The 24,421-nt window shown below is 39.8% G+C and overlaps 2 protein-coding genes across 2 annotated transcripts in view; one reads left to right on the forward strand and one right to left on the reverse strand.

The window, feature by feature from the left end:
- ITPRIP (inositol 1,4,5-trisphosphate receptor interacting protein) overlaps positions 1–24,421 on the forward strand; it is a 434,606-nt gene that overhangs the window by 83,790 nt on the left and 326,395 nt on the right. The window lies entirely within an intron of this gene.
- SORCS3 (sortilin related VPS10 domain containing receptor 3) overlaps positions 1–24,421 on the reverse strand; it is a 263,753-nt gene that overhangs the window by 79,429 nt on the left and 159,903 nt on the right. Inside the window, exons 5-6 of the mRNA XM_065746766.1 lie at positions 22,606–22,679; positions 4,628–4,692 (exon numbers count right to left, since the gene is read on the reverse strand). Coding sequence (XP_065602838.1) covers positions 4,628–4,692; positions 22,606–22,679 — 139 coding nt within the window. The remainder of the gene's footprint in view (positions 1–4,627; positions 4,693–22,605; positions 22,680–24,421) is intronic.

The raw sequence follows: 24,421 nt of genomic DNA on the forward strand, positions 1-24,421 counted from the left end.
CATGACAACTAGCTTCCTGCCTACTGAGAAATGTGTCATTTTTAGTGTGCTACACCAGCAATCAAATACACTCAAAGAATGGCACCAGATTAATACTCATGGGAAGTTTGCGGTGGAGAAGGTGAGTCGTACCCTACTTATTTTCTGCTTAGTCTCTTGTTTACTTATTTTCTTATATTTTACAACACAAAACCTGAAAAAGAAAACAAAGCAAAAAAATTGTCTTCAAACCTGTCTGCCTTTGGGTTCAAAATTAAGCTCAATTTTGAGTTTCTTCCTGATGACCCACAGAAAATGAAAAATGATTCCTTTTAAAGCACCTTAAAAAATCTGGTAAAAACATGACACAGCATAACAAATAACTTCTGAACAAGAAAGAAAAGTCATCCAGCATAATAAATGTCCAAAGTGTACATTTTACAAGGCCAGAGGATCAAACTAGAGAAAAGCCCAAACCAACAGTTAATATTAGGATATGGCAAAACTCTCAGAACATTTGTTGGCAAAGGCAAAAATTTCAAGGCCAGGAAGGCTGGTTTTCTTCAAGTAAACAGAAGCTGAGGAGCTAAATTCTTTAGCAGTAATTTTAGAAGACCCTCCCTATGCAACCATTTTCTAAAATAATATGCATCTCCTTTCTAACATTTGAGTTCCTTGGATCTCTTCAGTTTTTCTGTAATGAAACAGTGAATTGCCCCTGCATTATCCACCCTGCATTCAGTTCATATTTCAGTACTGCTGAAAGCAAGAAACAATCCCAAGTCCCTGTGCAACCTACCTCAAGCGTAAGATACCTTAAGGGTTATGCTCTTATTTACAGAGCATATCTTCATTTGTATAGATAGGCTTGGGCTAAAAAAAAACCCAAAAACATCAAATAAAAAAGAAAGGAACACCCTACCATCAAAGCTATTATATCCCTCTTCACTGAAGGGAATTTTTCATTCCTGTTTTGCAGAGCCACACAGAAAAAGTTTGGCATGTGCCCAAGCTAGGAAGACTTTACAAGGTTAGTGCCTAACCTTTCCCTGGAAGATGTATTCCTTATAAAAAGTTGGCTTTGATTTGAGGATTATTTCCAGCTTGTACAATGTTCCAGACAACACCAGAATTAGAGACTTCCCTCACCCACCCCCCCCTTCTACCTTTTCAGAGTAAAAAGAGTTGAAATTTCTTAGCCACCCTCAACAACTTCCTGTGCTTATAACCCACTATCCAGTTACTTTCTCAGCCCATCTGTGAATGAGGCAATATGGGCACTGTGCAGCCCAGACATTTTCCTGCAGCACTTTCAACATCCACATCTCTGCACAACCCTTCCCACAAACGTTTCACACTCCAGATTAGGGACTGTTTTTTTTTTTTTTTCAGAGCCACATTCATCTTCCAGTTAAGGAGCTCAAACACTTCCCTACTGCTAATTAACATGGTCTTCCACTTTAAGAAATCAGAGTGTATTTATACTCTTTTTAGAAGCAATAAAACCAAAGTAAACTCAGAAATCTGCAATGCTATGACAGCCACAAAGTCCCTTCTTTGCCCACCAGCCATGACTGGGCAACTCTAGGGGGACTCTTGTGGGTTAGACCTGAGGATGGGATCCCTTAAGGGAAGCAATAGTAAAGTCAAACCTGCCACTGTGCTGAGGGCCTGTAAGGGTAGATCTGTGTGGCAGGTTACTGTGACTTGTTACAGTACTGGCTCTTAGCAGGGCTTGCTCCTCTGGGCAGCATTAACAAGCCAACTCGAGCAGGCATGGCTAGCCAGTATGGCTAATGGGAAGAAGGGTAGCTGAGAGTAACAAGTTGTTTTGGCAAACTGGCTCAGAATAAAATCAATCTGATGTTTCAAGCTTACCATGGAAAGGGGAAAAAAAAAGGTTGGAAAAGAGGATTCAGGAATGTAGACAGGACTGGAAATTACTCTCTAGGAATTATTTACCACTGCCTTCCTTAATATTTCAAGGGTTTTTGTTTGTTTGTTTTTGCCAAATTTCTCTTTTCCCTTTAATTGAAATATTGTTTATTGCATCATACCTGTGAGTGGGGAAATTATCACATTGAACAGGAAGTTTAACTGATCTTTCCCAGGAGCACTGGCGGGTGATTGTGTCTCAGGATCTGTAATAGTTTCTTTGCTTTCAAGCCTGTCCTTCCTGCTATTACACCCAGGCCAAAGGTACAGTGCCCAAGGCTGCAGAAGACAGAAACAGCTTGAGATCAGCCAGGCACTGGAATTCACAGCATCCTACACGCATTTAGTGGGACAAGGATACTGAGGAAGATAATTTTCAAAGATGTTAACATTCCTAATGACCAAACAAGACAAAATGCAAGGAGAAAGGCTGCACCTATGGAAAAGGAAAAACAGGGCAGGACTTCTACCTCACAGCTCCATGAGTTCGCTGATAGCCCTGACTCATTTATGGATGAATGATATTCTACCATGTCCCACCAGCTGTGTATTCTAACCTCCAGTGTCTGAATCAATATTAGATCAGATCTTGAATCCCATGAGTAATTACTGTTAGAGAAGGGAAAAAAAAAAAGTCAAGTTCACGATTCTAATCCAAAATATCACACATTAAAAGGAAAAAAATGGGAAAAAATAAAGACCAAATGACAAATGCCACCACTAGAAGTGTATACTTTAAAAATTGTCAGAGACATTACAGACCAGAATTCTAGTTCCCAATTTAAGCTGAGCAATGTGAATAATCAAAATCTATGTCTCTTAATGTGTCAGATAAGTGACTGAGCCACAGACTGACCTGAGAGGCATTAAAAAAAACCTCCTCTTCCTTCTGCCAAGCACAGAGTAAAACTTTAGTCACAAACTTCTTGATCAAGAGGAGGTAATTACAGGGATCCATTTTCCAGCAGGTATAAGTGCCTCAGCCACTTCACTGAGAGCACGAAGTGCCATTTTTGTTACGGAGCCAGCCAGGGGAAAAGCTTAGCCTGCAGTACCTAAGCACACAGAACTACACCATTTCACACCAGGTGAGCCCATAGCTCTGAGGCAGTCAATGTTTTTGAACACGATCTAATATTGTTTTAAGCCCTAAAAACTCTAATTAGAGTGATGTTATTTTGTGTTATGCTTGGCTGGGAGAGGAACCTTTTCAGTGCTGTCCCCCAGTGTGACACAGCAGTGGGGCCAGCACAGCCCACTGGGACCCTCCTAACAGGACAATGCCTCGCTATGCTCCTAGTTTGTTGACACTACTGTTTGAGTCTGACTTTCAGGGAAAACCTCAACGCCATCAACTGCCAATTTCAAAATGCTGAATTCATGCATTAAAACAAGAACAAACAGCACACCCCAAGCAAACAAGACCTGAAGGAAGAGAGCTGTCTGGGAACTGGGGAAGCATGTTTCAAATGAAGCACCTACAGCTTTGACGCATCCAGTATTCAAATAGCTGGCTGAGCTAGTTTAAACCTAGTTTGAAAACAGACCTCATCAGCATTTTGTTTACTTACTTGCTTACCTTTTCAATTGCCACTTCTCCTAGCATCTCTACAACAGCATATGCAACACTGAAGAAGCCTCCCTACCTTGCCCACCCACCTGCAAGCTTGTTTTGCTCTTTCCCCATATTCAACAAACAGCTGTCACTCCTAAGCTTTATTGCCTGGTTATTTATTCAGCTGCAATCTCTAAATAGCAGTGGGAGGCTCATGAATGATTTTGGAAGATCCACAGCCTCAGAGAAGTCACCCTGACAGACAGGAGATTGTTCACATAGCATCTGGCCTATGCAGCACTCAACTGAACAGAAAATTTGCAACCAACAAAGATGAAACCCTTTTCCCCCTAGAAATCTTCTACAACCTCAGTCCTATGCTGCTTTTCTATGCTGTCCCTGTAGCATAAAGGGGACATATCCTGTATCTGGAAAACCCCAAGCTGGAATAACACTGGCTCTGCTACAGGAGATGCGTTACTAAAACACTGTAAGTAGTGGTGGAAAAAATTCAATTTAAATACCCGTTTTCTTTGTTGGAGGTTAGTTCCACATGAATCTACACCTAGATTCAGTTCAGGGAGGGGTTAAGATATTTTTTGTTTTGTTTTTCTGTTTATTACCTCAGATACAGGTTATTCTTCCAGGCATGTTTCCAATACAGAAGACCTATTCATACACTTTATGCAAAACTAAGAATTCCTTCCAGAATGAGTCAAAGGTTACCTGGGGCATAGGGACATCCTAGCTAGAGAAGTCTAACTGTAAGCAATTTTTCAGTCTCCTCCGTAAAACCGAGCTGTTGTAAACACCTCTGGAAACACACAGATGCTGAGCAGCACAGCTCTTTATGATTCATGCGTGTATCACATAAAATACATTATACTGAAAACAGCTAAATAGTGAACAGTACAGACTGCTCCTTAGCCCAACAGATTGTGCTTCCACCTGAGCTCTCCACAGACACATGTCCTGCAGCCTCTGAATTCCCCCCAGGTTTGAGGGATAAGAATTATGCCTCAAATCAAACCCCGTGATACACATTTTTCCTATCAATTAAAATGTAAATGGAAAGACAAAATGAGCAAAGTGAATTTCAATTCCCACTCCATTCTTTACTCAAAGTACAGTTTTTCAACACTGAATGCAGGCACTCACGTCCATCAGCCGTCCGGGCTTCCATGTGTACAAGGTCTGGTTCTTTATCCAAACCCATCACAGACCTGGGAGAAAGACAAAAAAGAAAAAGAAAAAGAAGTCAAGAGGTGAGCTAAAAGGCTGCAATCAGATGGACAGAGAGTGAGGACTAACAAAACCAGTTCAACTTCATGACACTGGGCACATAGGTCCCTGCCTTTTGCCATCTTTGCAGTCTCCTCTGTTTTTATATAGCCTGCTCTCAGGGGCTAACTGCTAAACTCAGCCTACCTTCTCAGATGCTGGTGAATGAGCCTGCCTGCCCCTTGCCTACAGCAGCAAGACTACAGCAGCATTCCTATGGTGGCAAAGATAGCTGGTACAAGATTCAGTAAAATGAGAGCTCTATTTTCATGCTACAAGACAAGGATACAGCAGACAAAACTTATAGACAGAAAATTAAAAAGGGGGTTTACTCAGCTGAATAGTTTGGTGACATCTGTCCTGTGTTTTCAGGGCAATCTTGCTACTGATTATCTTAGTTTCCCTATCCTCAATTCAGATATGCATGCATGGTGAAGTTCAGACAAGAAATTGCAAGACAGTATTCATTATTCACTTCATGTCACAGCCCCCAATAATCATGAAATAAGGCATGAGTTTCTCTAAACCTTAGGAGCTGAGCACCTCAAGTCAAATCTTCACATACATTTTTCTTTTCCTCCCTAAAAACATTTTGCAAGACACACTACAAAGACAATTTTCCTCTTGGCAAAAGGAAAGTCAAGCCCAGAACAGAAATGTTATTCTTAGTGTTCTGGCTGATAAGAATCACTAGGAGATGAACATTTAGTCCTAGCAATGGCTGGCAGGGGAAAAAAAAATCCATAGATGTCCACGTGATTTATGGAGCTGCTTCTCCTGAGTTAACCAAGGGGTTAGATTAAAAAGGGACAATGACAAAAATCAGTTTCTAATTTGGTGGAAGCTGAATTTGATACAGTAGATTGTAAATAATAGATTCCCTCCGAGCCAACCAACAGTCACAATTCCCTAATGCTCTGAAGCACTTCCATCACAATCTTTTGCTGCTTAATCCTTTGGGCATCAACAGCTAAAACATTTCAGAAAGAAAAAGAAAAAAAAAAGACTTACAAAATACAGATGCTCTGATATATTTCTGTGGAGCTGGAAAAACAAAGGAATTAAAACAACAAGCATACATATGTCCCAGAATTTGGCTAAGATCAGCCAGTGCTCCAAATGCCAAAACAACTACACTGTGACCCAGAATAGAGAGGTAACTTAAAATGTCTCTTCTTTTTAACCAGAGCTTCATATTAACAGTGAACCCACTCTCAGCACACTGTGAACTGTGGCAAAAAAACGACGAAGCAAAAACAAAGCACAAAGGTAGAATTTTCATCATTCCACTCCCAGTGAGAAATAGCCTCTTCTTTAATCGCTTCCGTCAGTTTCAAGGTGATGCCACAAGGAAGAAAGCGCTGTTCATTATCAGTAAGAACGTCAGAAAGGGCCAGAGTCCCTCTGACCACATAATTGTTGGGGTCAAATCTTCTGAAGGATCTGGGCACAGATAAAAGTGGCAGTAGGACAGGTAAGACATTCCTTAAAAATGTCAATGAAAAACATTACCGAATACAGCAAAATATGTTACCAGTGCACAGAAAGAGCATGTTTTTCCAGTCTATAGAAAAATTCTTCTGCCTTTTTCCCATAAGTAGCTATAAATGCTATAATCTCAGTAGTTAAGAAATCACAAGTCACACTTATGACATATCAAATGGGATGAAGGTATATGTTCACCTATGTCTCTATGCATCACAACTTTACCAAAGGGACCGGTAATTTCAGTACTTTTTGGTAAAGGTTGAGAGCACATCAAGAATCAATCCAATAGTTCTTCCCAGAAGGCTTTCTAGTAGATCCAGCTATCACTCTAGAGTCTGCACTCCCCAGTGTTCTTCTGGAAGCCAGATGCCAGAATTTTTCACAGAGCCATTGGCCATGTCAGCAATGCCAAAGTTGTCACCATTCCCCTTGGTACCTCCTGGGTTCCTCCCACTCTTGGCCCAGAAAAAAAGCATCAGTATGAGGCTGCCATTATGCCATCCATTTTAAAAGTGTTTGGAATTAGGAGAACCTAAGCATTTCTGAATAAAAGACAGAATTCTTACTACAATTGCGTGCTTGTATACACAGACTCTGTGGACCACCACCACTTAACATTCCTATTATGGAAGCAGCAGAACACCTCCCAGTATTTCTCTGCTCAATGAACACTGTACTTCAAGTGGAAAAGTTCACAAACCTATCTCCTGCAATCCAAAAGCAAAACAAGCTCCTGTTATTTGCAGGTAGATAACAAGCCTGTGAAGTAATGCTTCAGTCCTCCTTCCTTCACCCAAACCAAGTAGTTCTATTCAGAGCCTCTCACTGCAAAACAAATCCACAATCAGTGATGTTTCTTCAAGTCTGCTCCCACCCACAATTATGATGGCTGTGCTTTGCAGTGTGTTTGCCTCCAGAACATGGATGTTTTCAGCAAACATTCTCAAGTCCTTTCTGTCTGGAGAAGCTTTATGTGAAGAATGAAAAAACAGCTAGGTAATGGAAAAAGCAAGAAGTGAACATCGGTCCTACAGCACCCTTGCAAACATGCACACAGACTGTAAAGCTATTCCTCATCCCACATGGTAACTGCTGGTCTTGAGAACACACTGCAACAACCACTCAGATCTGGCAGTACAAGAAGAAAAAAGACACCTTTACAGCTGCACATTTTCTCATGCCTTCTGTCTTTGAAGGACGTTTGGAGGATGCACTGCACAAAACAGCTTAGCAACTTAAGTATGATGAGGAGGATGTCAGCATTCTGTGACTTACAGTTTCCCTTGAGCGTTCTGTACAATCAAGTGGAGTCCACAGAGCAGACTTCTTGGGAAGGAGTTTCACTGCTCCCTGACTGACAAACAGCTCTATTTTAGAGGGTTACAATGGAAACAACCCACAAAACCATAAGCATGGCTTGAAAACATTTTTCCTGCTATGTGGTCACATCTCAGGCTCTAGGCTCAGCTCAGCTCTGTTTTGGATGTGCACAAACTCCAAACAGCGCAAACCAAACCAAGCTCCACAAAATGCACCATGTATGCTGCTGCTCTGGATGGCACTGGGCTGAAACAAACAAACAAAAAAAGGCTCTCGCACTGTGACAAATGATGCTAAATCAACATCCTCCACCATCTCTATTCATTTATCACCACTCAGATGAAAAAACGCTGAGAAAAGAGGATGCAGCCAGAAGCGACAGGAAAGGTCATTTTTTTCCTGCTGACATGTTCCCTAACTGCTGCAAAGGCAGTTTTTGAAATGGGGAGCCTGCAGCTAATGTTGCAGCTGACATGGGATCATTGGCCAATTAAAAATTCAAACTACCTCTGAATCCCATTAGGAAGGATGCAGTGTTACATGGTCTCTATCTTCTGTTGCTTTTCTTTTCTGCTTTCATAGTAATTCTTAATTTTCACAAGATCTTTACTCTCTTTGCTCCAGGAGAAGACTCTGAAAGGTTCTTGAAAGGTGAAGGACAGACAAGACCCTCACGAGATCTTTAACTGTATCTTGAGGGGAAAGCACTGTGCACAGATGCACATTTATTATGCTGTTCTGATAATATTTCTTCTCTGACCTGGAGGGAGAGCAAGCAAGAAGGACAAGGAAAACACAGTACTTTGCATTGCAAGTAGCTATTCCTATAAGACACCGTGTAGTTCAAAATTAAAAATACAAAGAAAAAGAAAAAAGTAATACACAGACTCTCAGTCTGGGTTCCCTGCCATACTGAACATCTCAACTCACTGACGGTATCAACTCCATTGCCTCTCCCTGAAACAAGTCAAATTTTTCTACCCAGTTTTCAGACATCAGGTATTAATGATGGAGATTTAACTATTCTCGTATCTTAGATCAAAAATGCTGAGCAATTCAAACTGCCTGCAGTTCCCTAAACCAATAAACAGAGAATAAGAGAGACTCTGCTCCTCCATCTCCTGGACCCATTCGTATGTGGGGTGGAAGAGAGCTAGCACTAGAACCCAGTAATGTTTGAGTCAAGGACTTATAAGATGATCAAAAAAACAGGTCACAGGGTTCAGACATTCAAACTTGGTCTGGAAACTGCTAGACTGAGCACATGGCACAGGAGTTTGCATTGTTCTGAACCAGTCAAGACAGCATTCAGCAGCTCTGGCTTTGAAAACAAAAACAAAACTTTTAAAATGGGCTGAAATTTCCCCAAGATGACAACCTGGAGACTTTTTTGGAGATTGGAATGTCAGATGAAAGGTACCTGTGACTGCTCATATCCAAAAACAGAGGAAACATATGGAGACTGCTTAGCAGGTTAGTGTGCATCAGGACTGGAAATAGGAAAGAACAAAATACATTTATTGTGTAATAATATGCAAAGGAGGAAAAACACATCCTTTTGCTTTAGGCAACTGCAGTCAAATTAGTGGATGTTGCCAATTAGCCTGTTGCAATTTTAATTGTATCCTGCTCCAGAAGTGCTGGATACTTGTGGATAGTGCCAGGCAAGCAGCACTTGTGATCAAACTCATCCAAGCAACAAAAAGGGCAGGTGAGAGCAGAAACTGACACAGACCATTACTGTACAGCTGATGTGGATCTTCTAACATTTAGCGCTATTGCCAAATTGTAAGTGCCCTTTCAACATAGGCCAGCTGATTGCCTTCTCCATAATGTTGCTGAGGCATCAATAAGTGACATGAGATTTCCCTCAGCATCAATAACTGGGGTTGTCTTCAGATGATCAAGAGGATTCTGTGTGTTTCCCCACTATTTATTGGAGTGAAGCCTAGAATTAGATCCAGCAGGTATTGACTGTGCATAAGGAACAGCCAATGCACACAACAACTACACACACACAGGCTGACAACATGAAATAAACAAAAACAGTTGGGGAAACTATGCATACAGTTGAAGAAAGAATGCATTTATTAAACACATAAATACAGCGTTATTCTCTGAGGCTGAACAGGGAAGACACTGCTGGATGGGTTAGGATGTGAAAAGGCTCTGAAGAGTTATGGTATTCTATCCATACAAAATACCTCTATGCACAGCACATTTGAAACAAAGCTTTGGAAAAAAAGCTTGGCAGGAAGATACTGTAAGAAAATGTCTGACGCAGGTCCTTGGATCTTCTTACATCTTCTCCAGAGCTAATTTCTGCGATGCTACAGTTCTGGATATCAGTAAAACTATATTGTGAGGCTTAGCTTGCTAGATAAGGCAAAAAATAAAAAAATAACAATTGCCAAGTGTCTTTTCTCAGCTAACTTCTTTTCAGCAGAGACAATGTCCTAGTTCATCTTGAGGAGGTATTCTGTCCGCTATATCAAAGGAAACAAAACTTTACAGTCCCTGCTTGTGTGTTCACATGTGCATACATGCAGCTGATTACCTGCATCCCACTACCTGCTGGACAGCTAAACCAGTTTTCTGCCAACTCATAATGGATTATAGATCCTAAAATGAAGAAGTTGCTACAAGTTTCACAGACATAACAGTTCAGCAGGAGGAAAGAGGTCCAAGCCAATCTTTTCACTGAGGAACAGGCTGATATTTAAACTCAACCCCCTTGCAGATCAGTAGAGAAGTCACACAAAACAGAAAGCTTTCCTGCACACAAACTTTTTCCCTCTTCTCATTGCATAAAAGAAGGTGACTCTTTATTTCACAAAAATTAACAGAAACTCAAAAGAAATGTCACTGAACCTGAGAATACTTTTAAAGGATCTTAATCAACTGAACAAAGCCACTGCTGGATCACATTTTTCTTTACTCTGTATGCTAATACCAAAACCTAAGAAAGTGCAAATATTCCTAATTCTCATCTAGCTAATAGGTCTTAGCTCTTTCAAATCCTCTGGCATTTCTCAGCTTGCCTACACTATGAATCCCAATAAATATAACTGAAGTTTGTGGTACAATCATGAAAAAATGCGTGGGCAGAAGGGTGAAGAACCTTACTCGCAGCCCTGTCAAGGTTTGAAAGCTCCAGCAGCACCGGCAGAACATATGCCAGAGGTGGCATCTTAATTTCCCAGCGGTGCCAGAAATAACTTCTCCTGGGGACTGAGGCTCATGCAGGGAGCTGATCTGTCAGCTATGTCAAGGCAGCACTCGTAGCGGGTGTGCTCCCAGGTGTAGTCACAGTCCTGCTGCTAACTTACAGACTAAATCAGCTCTCCCATGCAGCTTGCTGTTCCTCTGCTCCTGACTCATCAGCATACACCTGAACCAGGGTATGTAAAAGCAGATATGGTGGAAGTAAAGCAGCAACTGCTCACTGACTTAAGATGTTATCATCTCAAAGATCTCAAAGCTTCAGTACACAATATACCATCTGTCCTACTCCATGCACATCTAATACAGACAGCGATGCTCTGAGAAAAGTGTTCAGAGAAAGTAGAGAGTGGATCTGCCTGGGATCAGAGGTCTGCGAAATTAATGGCAGACATGTTTGAAACACTTCCCAACAAAAGGAGGTGATGATTTGATTCTGTTTTGCATGCAGAAGGGTGGGGCGTTTATTGCAGAACTCCCCAGTATTTTAGATTTTAAGTCCTTTGAGGAAAGAAAATCAATTTTTGAAACATTAAAAAGGACACATTTCAGTTGTGTCTTCTTTCTCACCATCCTTTTTGTTTTGGAATAGAGAAAAGAGCACAGAAAATAGCACAGAAAGGGGAAAAATAAAAATACAGAAAAAAACTTGTACAAAAGCCATTTCAGTGATCAAAATCTAAGTGAGGGGGGATGTTGTTTGCAGCTTTTGGGGAAAAAAATATATATGTATTTGTGTGTGTGTGTATATATATATATATGATCAGGGGAATTATATTTTCCAGCCAGCTGCACTATGTACAAATTTGTGAAACTCCAGCACAGTCTCTGTACCCAGACTGATCACTGACATTACTGAGTGCCTTTCAGCTCTTACTTTGCATTTGGTTTAAAATGAGTTTAGTGCCTACTACATTATGAAGTCCAGTTAAATAATGTTTGCTCAGTGCTTGGCTATCTTCCTTTCTGCATGCATGTCATGCAGATTGGGAAACATTATTGATTACTGCTTTGGTTTTTCAGAAAACATGAATCAACCATGTTTACATTCAATTTAGAAAAGCAAAGCTCATGTTCAATGAAACCATCAGCCAGGCCTGAAGTGAAGGATTTTGCTCGAGTTACTGTTTCTCTCCATGGAAAGGAATGCTTAGAAGACTCATTGCTCTCAGTTTGCCTCCTATCAAAAGTATCCTAAATGCAATCTGCTCAAGCAAATGTTTTACACAAGAATAAGGATTCTCAGTTCACTATGTGTTTAATTCCCCTCATTTGTATGAACATTTCCTAACTGCAAATATGACATGCCTAAAATACTAAGGCTCAGTGATTCTGCTATTAACAGAGTCCAAGGCAGAACACAGTGCTTCTGAAATGCTTCAGTGTGAGCGCATCATTTAATAAATGAATGCAGCATTAGATGAATAAAAATAAAACTTAAATTGTCCAAAGAGGGGATGCCAGTATGAAACTTGGCACAGGCAGAATGTATAAGATATGCTGATGAGCGCCATATGCCTATGGGCATTGTACATTGTATTAATTAAGGAAGGATGAGTCTTCATATTCTCTGATGCAGAATATTGCAAAGAATAAACATGGGATAACACCTAACATTCTAGAAATAAATCTGTTGTTCAGCTTATGCATTTTGGAGAAAAGCATTGTGAAAAAACAGATTTGCACAGCAAACCTTTTCTGAACATTGTTGTGCTGTATTTCAAACACAAGCCTGAAGAGAACAAATAGCTTATTTAATTCTTTGACTTTTACAAATCAGCCAGGAAAAGCAGAGAAGAAGATGAGATGTGGAGCAGGAGGAGAAAAAATACTTTGTTCAAGAGCAGCAAACTTAACTGTGTCAATATGTCTATTTGCCCCCCAAAAAATCACATTCAGCTGCTAAGAGTGAGATACACATTTGTCCCAACATCAACAACAGTGGAAGACAGGACAAAGAAGGAGAAAGCAAAAAGCATTCTGGCAGCAGTCACATATGCAAAGGCAAGCTCCTTCTATAGAAACAGTGTGCCTATGTGGCTATGATGTGTAAAAGCAAACGTGACAGGAGGTCTGTACACTGTTGTCTGTAGGCAACCCAGTATCCCCTGGCAAGATAAGTTTGCATTAAGAACACAGGCATCCTCAGATACAGCATGGAGAGAAGAATAATAAAAAGGGCAGGGCTACTTGCACGTCTGTCCATCAGTGGTAGAATGAAATTGTAGCAGGAGAGATCTATGAAATCATGAAGCTTTTGTGGGTTCCTTTGCTTTCAACTTGGATGGATGTCCAACATCCTGGCAGGCTGAGTATAAAATGCACTCCCAGCTCTTCTGAACAATTGAGTTCCAAAGTATCACCATCCCCATAGCATTCTCCCCATTTCAAGTAGGAAAGCTCACTGCAGAGTGCTACAATAGGAGTATGTACTGCCTAAAAGTCAAGAAGTGAAGATGTATGGCCACGCTGTAAGTGAACAAAGAGCTTTTCTTTGTCTAGTTCTTAATCTGTTGTTAAGGATGAGCAATAAGAGGAAAGAAAAGTACAAGGCCAAATGAAATGTAATATCCTGCTGTTTTCTAGCTTCAGGGCAAATTCTGAAGTGTCAATGCATTGTTCAAATCTAATGATTTGTAGAAAGAAAAAGAATTCTAGAGAAAGATCTAGAAATAGGTTTAGGGATACACTATTACAGATTGTCCCCTGAAATCAATATTATAGTGGAACATGTCTCCTTTCCTCAATCAAAACCTGAATACCAAAAGCACTGTGAGCAAAGCCCAAGACTTTCCACACACTTTGGCCAAAGACCTGGCAGGGTTTCTGGTTTGTTAGTCTTTTTTTTTTTTTTTTTCTTCTCTCTCCAATAAAAAGTGAGCAGTTATCCTATGGGAGAAAACACAGATCTACTGCAATCAGTTCTGAAGACTGCTGGTTTTATTTATTATTTCCTCAAGTCTTATCCAGTAGTCATAGATTAGTACCTTACTCTGAAACTCAGCCACAAAAATTCTGATATTTCACTAAACATGAAGATGTATATACAATCTGATTTTATTGCCTTCTGCCCAGTGGAGGACAATTATCCATAAGATAATTACAGAGCTACAATAACCACTGCTATCTCCTTTTCCAATTAGCTTGCTACAAATATGCAAGTATAACAGCCTCACTCACTGCCTTCTCATCCTTATTCTATATATGATCAGCAAGAGACAAGTTACTGAATCAACGTTATTTAAAAGAACCTGTGGCGTAGCTAATAAGATACTCCTTCCCACTCTTACGTTCTGATGTAGCTTCGTGCTTGTTATGCTGAACAATAGCAAAATTAAACTCATCTCATTCTACAGAGGAGGCTCAGGGGAATGCCAAGGAACGAAAGGATGGGAGTTTCAATCTCTTCTCTTGCCGAGAACGAATTCTGCCTCATATAACTGCCGATGAATTGTCATTTTAAGAGGGTTTGTTAATTTCCAACAGGCAGAAGGCATAAAGGGGGATCTCCTTATCTGTAATGGATGTTATTGAGCAACATAAATGGTTCACATTTAAATGAATGCGGAAACATCTTGTCTGTTTTGCCATGATAAGACTGTTCTTTCTGCACAGCATGAGTTCAGCTCCTTCTGTTAAATAAAACAACTGTTTTTGTTCAACTTAATGGCAGGCAAGCTTCCAAAGGTTGAGAGGCTGAAGTCAGTTCAGGGATATGAACTGGAATTTATCTGGGTCTCTTCTGATTCTTTTTTGAGAAAATTACCTGAGGAGCTTTGAGATACGACTGAAATTCTAGTTTTAAGCAGAAATGGCCCATATGAATGTGATGCACTTATTGAGAATAAATTTTCCATTATGTTACATCCTTCTCCAATGTAAGAATGCTTCCAGCCTCAGCTGCTGCAAAGAGGCAGGAGATGTAAGAACTCACACCAAAGCGTGTCTCTGGAAATCTAAGTGGGACATCCGGGATGAGGCCAAAGGCAGTGGGGAGGCTATATCCAGGAACGCTGCTCAGCTCTCTACTGTCAGCAGATGTTTTTCTGCTGAATTGAATGCATGAAAATTTATGTCCATAATCAAAGCAGGTAAAAAGATCATTCCAAATCTTCTTATAACAGTGGTGGTTTTAAAAACAAACCCCACAGATTTCTCGGCCAGTCATCTGAAAGCAAGAGGGATCCCTCCTACAATGAAAACCAGCCCATTTGCCCAGAAACAAAGAGATTAGCTTGGTATGAGCCAAAGGACAAAACCTAAGCCAAATCACACATGAAAAATTAGGAGAATATTCCTCACTAGCCAAAGAGCACAAAATATGATAATACCATCAGTCTGGCAGCCTAGCTTTCGATTTGCTTTGCCAAGCCATGACAGTATGGGAGATCCCCATATGCCTCAGGGAGATGAATTATTCAATACAATAATTAGAGGGAGCTGGCTTTCATCATCGCTTCCTACAAAGTATCACACAGAATTACTCTGGGACTGTTACTGACAGGCTGAAATTAATTTGTGTTTGAGTTCACATGCATTAGGAAAAGGCAGAACAAAGTCGGCCCATGCAGTCCAGAATAGTCTGCCTCACAGCATTTAGGCTTCCAATGTGGACCATGAGGCTCTCATCACATCTTATTTGGTGCCCTGTTGTACTAGAAAGAAATAGATCCTTCCACCATACATAGTCTGGAATGACACAGTACTAGGATCCAGCACAAAGATATGCCTTAATTGGGAAAGGCATTGAACCAATCCATCCTTAGACTTTTTTTGCAAGGTGGTTTCTCTGGTCTGCTCCAGTCATGGACAGTTAGTCATGAGACAGTGGGGGATTTGATTTAGAATGGGGAAATAAGAGAAGACACTGGCCCCTGGGGACAAGAAGAAACTTGAGAGAGACCGAATCATGAGGCCTTTAGATGGCAGAAAGCCTAAACTGTGTAGAACAAAGTGTGACATTTTATAGTAGGTAGCAAATTTAAAACAAATGAACAGAAATATTTCAGCCTTTCCTTTTTGAGTCTTAAAATAAAAAAAGACACTGCCAGATGCATTATAGTAATATATATTAAAAACAAAAATTAAAATAAAGAAAAACACAAATCATACTAAAGTTACAACAGGTCACATTTTAAAACCCAAATAGTATTTGGGTAGTCCCTCCTTCTCCAGTTTGTACCATCTCTCTAAAGAAAATGGAGATTAAGAATAAAAAACTTCCTCAAAAGTAATTTATTCAAAAAACTTTTCTCTTAGAGATTATGACACCACCTTTGAAAAAGCTCATTCTGCATCAGTGCCAGTATTCCAGAAGTGCTACACAGAACTCTAAATCTGATATCACGTGGCTCTCTTATTTTGGTTCATTTCTTACGTAATTCATGGGTTTTACAAGTATTTCACAATCACACACATTCCTTACAGTCAGCATGCTTCTCTCTATCTTTCTTTCTTAATATAGCAGCTTTGAGCCCAGGGAGCCAGCCAGCACAGCATCCATGAGACTGCATCCAAAAGTCAAGCATCTATTTCGCAAGGAAAGCAAGAAGCAAGGAGAGGAGCACCACCAAATAAATAAATAAATAAACATCAGGCAATGAATATCATTTACAAGTTCTTCCAAAGTATCAGCCACTGTTTAGAGCTACAATTCATAACGCGAGAGACAAACTGTATCAAATGTCCTTGTAAACTGAAGTCATTTGAACAGGTGGGGTCACGGGGTGTTTGTAGAACAGTCCTGTGGGATTTTCCAAAAACGGAACCCAAAGAATTTTCATTTTCATCAGGTAATTTAGGATTTTAGGCTCTCTTAACCCCGTATTAAATCTATCACAAGGTCCCTGGAAGAATACATAGCAATCTATGGTGAAAGAAATAGGATATTACTAAGTTTCAGGGAAGATACAATCATAGAAGAAAGCAACATATAAAACTTCCAAAGGTTTTCCAAGCCATGCTAGTCACTCTGGTAAGCTAAAAATCACAGTGATGAAGAAGTGATTTATGAGTGTCCCAAACATCTAGTTTGGATATCAGGAGCCAATATCTGCTCTGCATTACAAAACACAGGTGTTGAACAGGAGTCAAGACCCCTCTATCCAGACACTTTGTTTCAGATTGCACTACCTCTCTACTTCACTTTAAAAAGGTCATTTATATACTGAAATAAGATTTAATTTCAAATTTAGAACTCACTTCAAAAAGCATGCAAAAAAGTCATCCACTTAAGGAGGGTTCTTTTTGTTGGTGTTTGTTTCTGACAAATCTTTTACAAGTATTTAATCAGATTCCTAAAATATTGGTATTTGAAACTTAAAACAAACAAAAAAGCCACAACATGTTTCAGCCAATAAAATACATCCAACTCTTATATCCAAGTTTCCTTTCTATCTCTGCCACTGTCATACTGCATAATCACAAACTAGTCAGCTACAATCTCATATTTGGAAACATTAAATATCTATATTGCCAACTGCACTAACTGTAGCACAGCAAATGAAAAGAAAATCACTATCCTTACAGTTTCCCCATTTGTTCATCTTTTGAATGAAGATGAAAATAAAATTGCTCTTACTATTACCATAGTGTTGTGATCTTTAATTAAGTAATGTGCCTCTGTAAGAAATCTTTCAATATATGCCAAGACCTCATAAGAAGGTCTCTCTTACTCAAGAGCTTGAGACTAGAATTGTAAAATTATCCTACCCAGTGAATTTAGTGGTAATGGTGGCTTGAATAACATAGTCCAGATTTATGTAAGCATCACCCCCTGGGATGAAAATCTTTCCCAGGTGTTCCTACCCACAGGACACGGTAAATGAGTCCTTTAACACAGGCAGATGAGTCATTAACCCACAGCAGCTTAAAGGAGTGACAGGTCCCAGTTCAGTCCTCAAGGTGTAGTCTATGTGTATAAGCACTGTGTATACGCCTCCATGAGGCTACAGGCAGTGGTAGCCACGGCTGCTGAACTGGATTTATTCATTTTTTATTCATAGCTCCAAGTCCAGTATTGTTTTAACTCCAAAAAACACTAATGCAGAATTACTTAATAGTGAATTTGACATTACAAAACTGTACTTTCTTTACATTAAATTTGGCTGTAAAAATTCAGAGATGTTCCCCAAGCACTGTGCAATGACACCATCTGGTAGTTAATGATTAGTGGGATTTACAGGGGAGCAGGCACATATTTGACTAACCATTTAATCACTGGAAAACAAGTGAAGTAAAGCTAACCCTAGCTGTATCCAATGATCACTTCTGGAATTGCCCCTGAAACAGTCTATGTGAAACTAAATTAGCACTGGGATTAGAAAATATTAGTGCTCCCACAGAGTTCAGGGATAAAAAGATACAAACCACTGCCCATCTGTAACCTTTTGAAGCACTGATACAACTTCCTTATCTTCTGCTTCTGTGCTCTTAGATATTCACATTAGCCTCTGCCATAGTCTCCACAAAATTCGAGCTGCAAACACATAAAAATACACCGGCTAATAGCATTGTTTCTATTCAAAGCACAGTGAAAAGGACCAAAAACCTTGCCTTCAAGAGACAACTTGCTGGTTTATTCCTCAAACAACTGTGACAGAAAACTCACAACTCCAAAATACAATCCAAGTTGAAGCACAATCTCTTTCCTAGTTTCTAATCCCTGGAGTTCAAAACAACTGGGGCTGGCACTCACAGGTATCAGAACAACCAGAGGCCTCATTAATAAGCAGCCAGTGGCAGGACAGGACAACATCCACACAGTATGGTGGTCACTGTATCTGCTCAGCAAATATAGGCAGGGCCTCCAAAGGCAGGTGAATGGCATATGATATCAAAAGCTATTTAGCTGACTAGTCAGAATCACAGGTCACCCTGGGGAACTCTGCATTTTAAAGAATAAAATCATAAGACAGTAAAAGGACTTTATAACCACTGATGTATCTGTTAACTCTGTAATGTCATCGAGTATTTACAATTAATGCATGGATATGCAATGATGCAGCACTTGATGTGACCGTATTTGAGTACTTCAACCATTATAGCCAGCAAGGAAAAGATACCGTATCTGATCTCAAACTTACCTAAGGAGTAATAAGGCAAAGGAATCTTGAGTCACCCAACAGGACATGAAAAAGCCATGGTCCAATTAAGTACACAACAAGGCTTGGTAAATGCTCCATTAATCCAGTTGTCTTGCATCTGGTTAGTCCTACTGCCCCACCAAAGGGAGAGACAAAGGCAGCAATGCAACTTGAGAACTCAAAGGACTTGATTGTCCTTATCTGAACAGAGACACAATCAGTCAGTACAGAACACACCACGTGTTTTGCAGTCAAGAAAATTCCTCAGAGTTCCTACAGTACAAAATACCGACTGTACTTTTTATAACATTACACATGTCAGCACAAGTGTCTACATTACAGTATGAGAAAAAAGTAGGGCCCAGAGGCAACTGAAGAAATACGTCTAAAAAAGAACACTGAGTATGCCTCTAACTGGAAACAGCACGAGTGCAGAGTTCTTTATCTTGTGTCATTTCATTGTGTGATGAAGGATTTGGGAATTTCTGAATCACATTAGTGTAAGCTCCTATTTCCAGCCTTACAGGATCCTAAATTATTAAAATATTTGAGGCCAAGGCACGTGGGAACCAAATTTGGATGCCTGTAATCATATCAAGTAACACATGCTGTTCAAGCTGTGCCACTGCCATCAGTGGGTGTAGCTAACAAATGAATCATTACTACAGAAGTAGAGAACTCAAATCCTAGTTTTTATAACTTCAAGCGGCCCAGATAAGAATCTCAGCATATGGACAAACTCAGAGCTGGATGCAGGAAGCGGTGAGAAACATCCCACAAGCTGCGGTACATGTGATACCCATATGGAATGAGAAAGCAGTGATCAGCACTAAAGTCTGAGACTAAGGGAAAAGTCAAAAGCAAGAGCCAGAATAAAAAGCCACAGGCCAAAATTACAGCTTAGGACTTTGCTTGTGACCAGCATAGAGACACTGCAGGTGCAGTCTGACAGAGACACAGCAAAACGCACAGGATAACTTGCGTCCATGACTACCAGTGTGCTCTTGCTCACTGGTCTGAGTGAAAATTCACATTCCATCCTCAACAGTTCTGATACCATTGTAATTTCCTTCTGGCCTTAAAGTCTCTCTATTTGAGCTCTCTCAGAGAAGGTATAATTATTTGGAAAAGTCTCAGAGAGAAAAATACGACCTCTCCCTATCAGGTTGACTGATCCTTGAACCAGGTGAGGATTACAGTCTTCACAAACTTATTCATGCTGTCTGAGAGATGAAAATCATGTTTTGAAGGAAAAAACAGTAGACAGAGGCTGCCTTAGACAAGACCAACTGCATTTAAATCAGATGATAAACCCATTTGATGGAGAAGATTTACATGACCTCCTCCTAGTAAGTAAACACGGAACACCACAAGTAAGCAACTGACCACTGATTTTGGTACCTTCCCGTCATTAATTCACCTTTCCTGGAAATTTTAATGAATATGTCTGATAAGTAGATTATAGGTTGATGAAGGGCACTGAGTAGTGGCTCTGAAACTTACAACTACGTCTCCTTTCTCCTTCTTCCATAATCTAATAAAAAAGAAATCATCAAATTTTTGAAAGTGTTCTTGCATTTCTTTTTTGGTACACTTCTTACATGCTAGAGCTTGTAAGAAGTAAGCTCAACACAGTTTGCAGCTTTAAAAAGAAAGGACAAAAGAAAAAAATCAGACAGCTAAGGGAAGTTATTACGTTCCAAAGTTTCAACTTTCTGACCCCTGCACTACGAGTTGGTTCAAATCTGTCTCACTCTGGGAAAAACCTAATTCACTCTCTTGGAAAGTGTATTGTCAATGGGATTCTACTGTTTCTGAGTGGAATAAAGATTTCTAGATCTATGCCATATCAGTTTTAACAACAGAAGACTTTTATGTTTTCTAAGAGAAAGAGATAATTGAAACAGAACTTTCTTTTTTTCCAATGCAGTGATAAAAAAGAGCATTTTAACTACACAGTGAAGAGACTGCAATAAAAGTAAAGCAAACTGTAGAGAAATCTACAGCTTTAGGTGTCAAATGGACAGAGATAAGCCATTAACCGTTATTATTAAGGAAAACAAACAAAAAAACCCACAAAAACCAAAAATAAAACAAAACAAAACAAAACAACCAACCTAACAACATCACAGTATCACCTTTAGGAAGAGACTGTTTTATTCACAGGTCAGGTCAGCCCTTGCACATTTTCCACCAAGAAAGTCACTCCTCTAAGCTCAGCTGATCTATTTGAAGGGTAGGGTACATCTATGCCATAGGACCAGCTATTTTATTCCACAGAAGTATACACCTGGAGAAGTTCTATGCTCATCTGTGTCAAGTGCCCCTAGGCATGAATGATGAAATCTAATGATTTTTGATAGGTCAGGTAACTGCCTGTCACCAGAACCAGGAGGATATAACCACCTTTCCTTCATTACCAAAATGACAACAGTGAGAACGGTCAGAAAAGAGTATCAGTCTTTGATATATTTTGCAAGTCTGTGGGACTTACATTCCTTACAACTTCCTTTCCTATGCATTCAAACATCTCCTTTCACTGTCCAAAATCCAAAGGTACACTAAGATAAATCAGACATGCTATGAAAAAGCCACCTTTTAAATGTGGGAAACTCACCTAGATAATTTGAAAAACCTGAGAGATGTCTTTCTCCATTGCAAGGTGCGGAAATACTGCAAATTCTGTCTGTGGACATTTTGGAGTGGATTCCAGGCATTCTTAATGATGAGCAAGAATGCAGATTTGACTCTAAAATATTTACATTGTTCTTTGCAATAAGGAATCGACACTTAAATCACCCAAGTCCTTTTTATTACTGACTCTTTCAAAATAAGGGCCTCTGGTTCCTTAATAATCACATCTTTTTGGCTTTAAGGACAAGGAACTTATTTAACTATTCACAGATACCATAAATCAGCACTTTCACATACTCACATACACTGTATTACCTAGCATGTACTATGAATTTAAGGCTGATTCAAGCCCCACATCCTAGATTCAGCTATAGAAGAATACCATTGGATTCTTTTCTCTCTCTAAAGTCAATTATTGAGCCTTCAAGTGGTGGGGAAGTTTGGAAAAGCAGCATCTGAAATGGAGGAGCCTGGAGATAGGAACTACGTATATTTCATCTTCCGTTTTTAAAACACTTCCAATTTTGGATACTAACAGTTGGGAAGAGGAAAGAAAGATAGCCACAAAGCAAATTCTTAGCAAACACTTTGCACATCCTGGGCTCTCTCGAGTCAGTAGAAAGAAACTGGCTCCCCAGAGGGTGATTCAAAGCAGAGTCTGAGTCATTCCTTCTCCCAACAGCTTGCATAAGGAGACTGGTCAGAGTGACTGGATCTGTGCAAAGATTGTGCTGCAGGTTAAATGAGCTCTCAGAAGAGTGGAAAAAGAGACAATCTAATGATCACAGATTTGCAACTGAAGTACTGGGGCAGTTCTACTGTTACTGTAAGCAGCTACATGAAAAAAAAAAGGAGATCTGTGATTATCAAAAGACTGATACTGGACAAGAAAGAGGTAAAAGCATGGAGACATTCACCTTAGATATGCAAGATGCATACTATGGAATGAGCATACAAAGTTAATCATGACCAAAATCAAGAGCATATTTAGTGTCCTGGAAAACAATCAACCTCTTCAAATTAAGTACCATTCACCTCTCTATGACATTTTATGACATCTCTATGACCATTCACCTCTCTTCTGACAAGTCAGAAGGCAAAACTCACCAGTAAAACCTGCTTGGAGTGACCCTCTCATGCATGAGCTGCCATTTTCTTCCAAAGTCAGTAGAGCTGTACAGCTGAAAGACAGAGAAAGAGAAGTATAAACTTTGAGCAAGAAAAGGAAAGGGTGCTGCTCCATAAAGGATTAAAATTTGTTCAGATTAAAGAATAGGAAAGGATTCTACTGCACAGTTATCTATCAGCCTCATTGTCAGGGATGGCTAATAAGACAATCTCCTCCTCTCATATTTAACCTAACCACACTACTGAGACTAAAAAAAGGTTGGCTCTTCCAAAACATTTTCAGACATTTTTGCGCTTCCTAATTCTGTTTCAACACATTCACTTTGGCTGCTGTTTGAGGAACCTGGCAGGCCCCCAGCTTTTTCAGCCCAACAGGAAGCAGGTGATGGATGACATGTAAATTCCTATCATTAGTTAGAATGAAAGATAAATGAGATTAGTTAACATTCTTATGACATGGTAGATAGTGACTCTATACTTAACCATCATGCTGTGATTCGTACTTATGGTGAGGATTACATCCTTCTCCAGTGTAAGAAAGAATATGATACAGAACGAGCAAGGTCTACATTTTGAGACCGGCTTGGAATCAATCTGCTCAAGTAGTTAAACATTCAGAATACTGAAGCAGAACTTCTTGAAAGCCAGATTTTCAGTCTAATAATTGTTCTGTGCCATTCTGGTGCAGCAACCAAATTCTAACGCAATTCCACAATGTCTCAGACATAGGTTCACTTCACATGTACTCTGTTTCACACTACATACACCATCCTCCACTTAGTTTATCGCATACAATTGATTCATAATCAATTCACGTCTAAGTTGTATTCCTGCAACTTTGAGAATTTTTTTTTCTTTTTAGAAATAAACGACACTTTCAGAAATAGCTACTCTGCTGTATAATCACAGAGAAATAACAGGGTTTTGAAGGGAACTTCAAATAAATTCTATCTGAAATAAATTCTGGCTTAACAGAATAAGGGTTGATTGCAGGCTAAGCGTAACAGCCAATAAACTTACATGTTTGTAACATTTAAACTTTAGATTCTTCATGGCAAAGTGATAGCATCTGAGCTAAGGTTGTGCATTTGATTTGGAGCAACTGAATTTACAAATAGGAGGCAGGACCATGTTCTGATTAGAAGGGTTCACAACCTCACAATGTGGACTACGGCTGTGCTATGATGGATGACAAAGTGCATCTGGGGAGAGAGACTATACATGCTTGCACTGAATGTTGAAACATCCCGTATATTTGACCACAAGAATCCAGCAGTCACATCAGAGTAGATCCCTAGAACAATTTACCAAAGGAGATAGGGAAGAACAGTTAAAGCAGTGTCTGCACTCTGAGGCAACTAGCTAATTCTCACCGTGTTTGCACAAGACCACCAAGTCAAACCTCTGCAGTGCATAACTAGCAAAAGGAATCTCAAAGCAAGACCCCAGCAAACATTTAATACAGCTAGTTCCACAAAAACAAAAGAATCAGATCTTTTCTGTAAACGGAGAAAACTTCTGGCACTGATAACTCAAGCTGCCAGTGAATAAGGCCTATTATGACAAAGAGTAGAAGCAGGTGCCCTCCAGTTTTTGTGTCAAAATGAGTTCCACTTCTATAGACTTCAGCCAACATTGCTGGGTTTGTGGTAAGAATTATTAGAAAAGATTTCCTGATCTGTGTTCCACAGGAGATCAGACTTCCTATCTGGCTTTATTCCTTCGGCACTGTCACTAGATAAGATACCGTACTATAAAACTACTGTTATCTGGACCTCCTCTCCTTTTCTGGTCA

The sequence above is a fragment of the Cyrtonyx montezumae genome, unplaced genomic scaffold (genome assembly GCF_038088225.1).
Source record: "Cyrtonyx montezumae isolate F1298 unplaced genomic scaffold, pur_monq_1.0 scaffold_4, whole genome shotgun sequence".
Lineage (NCBI taxonomy): Eukaryota > Metazoa > Chordata > Aves > Galliformes > Odontophoridae > Cyrtonyx > Cyrtonyx montezumae.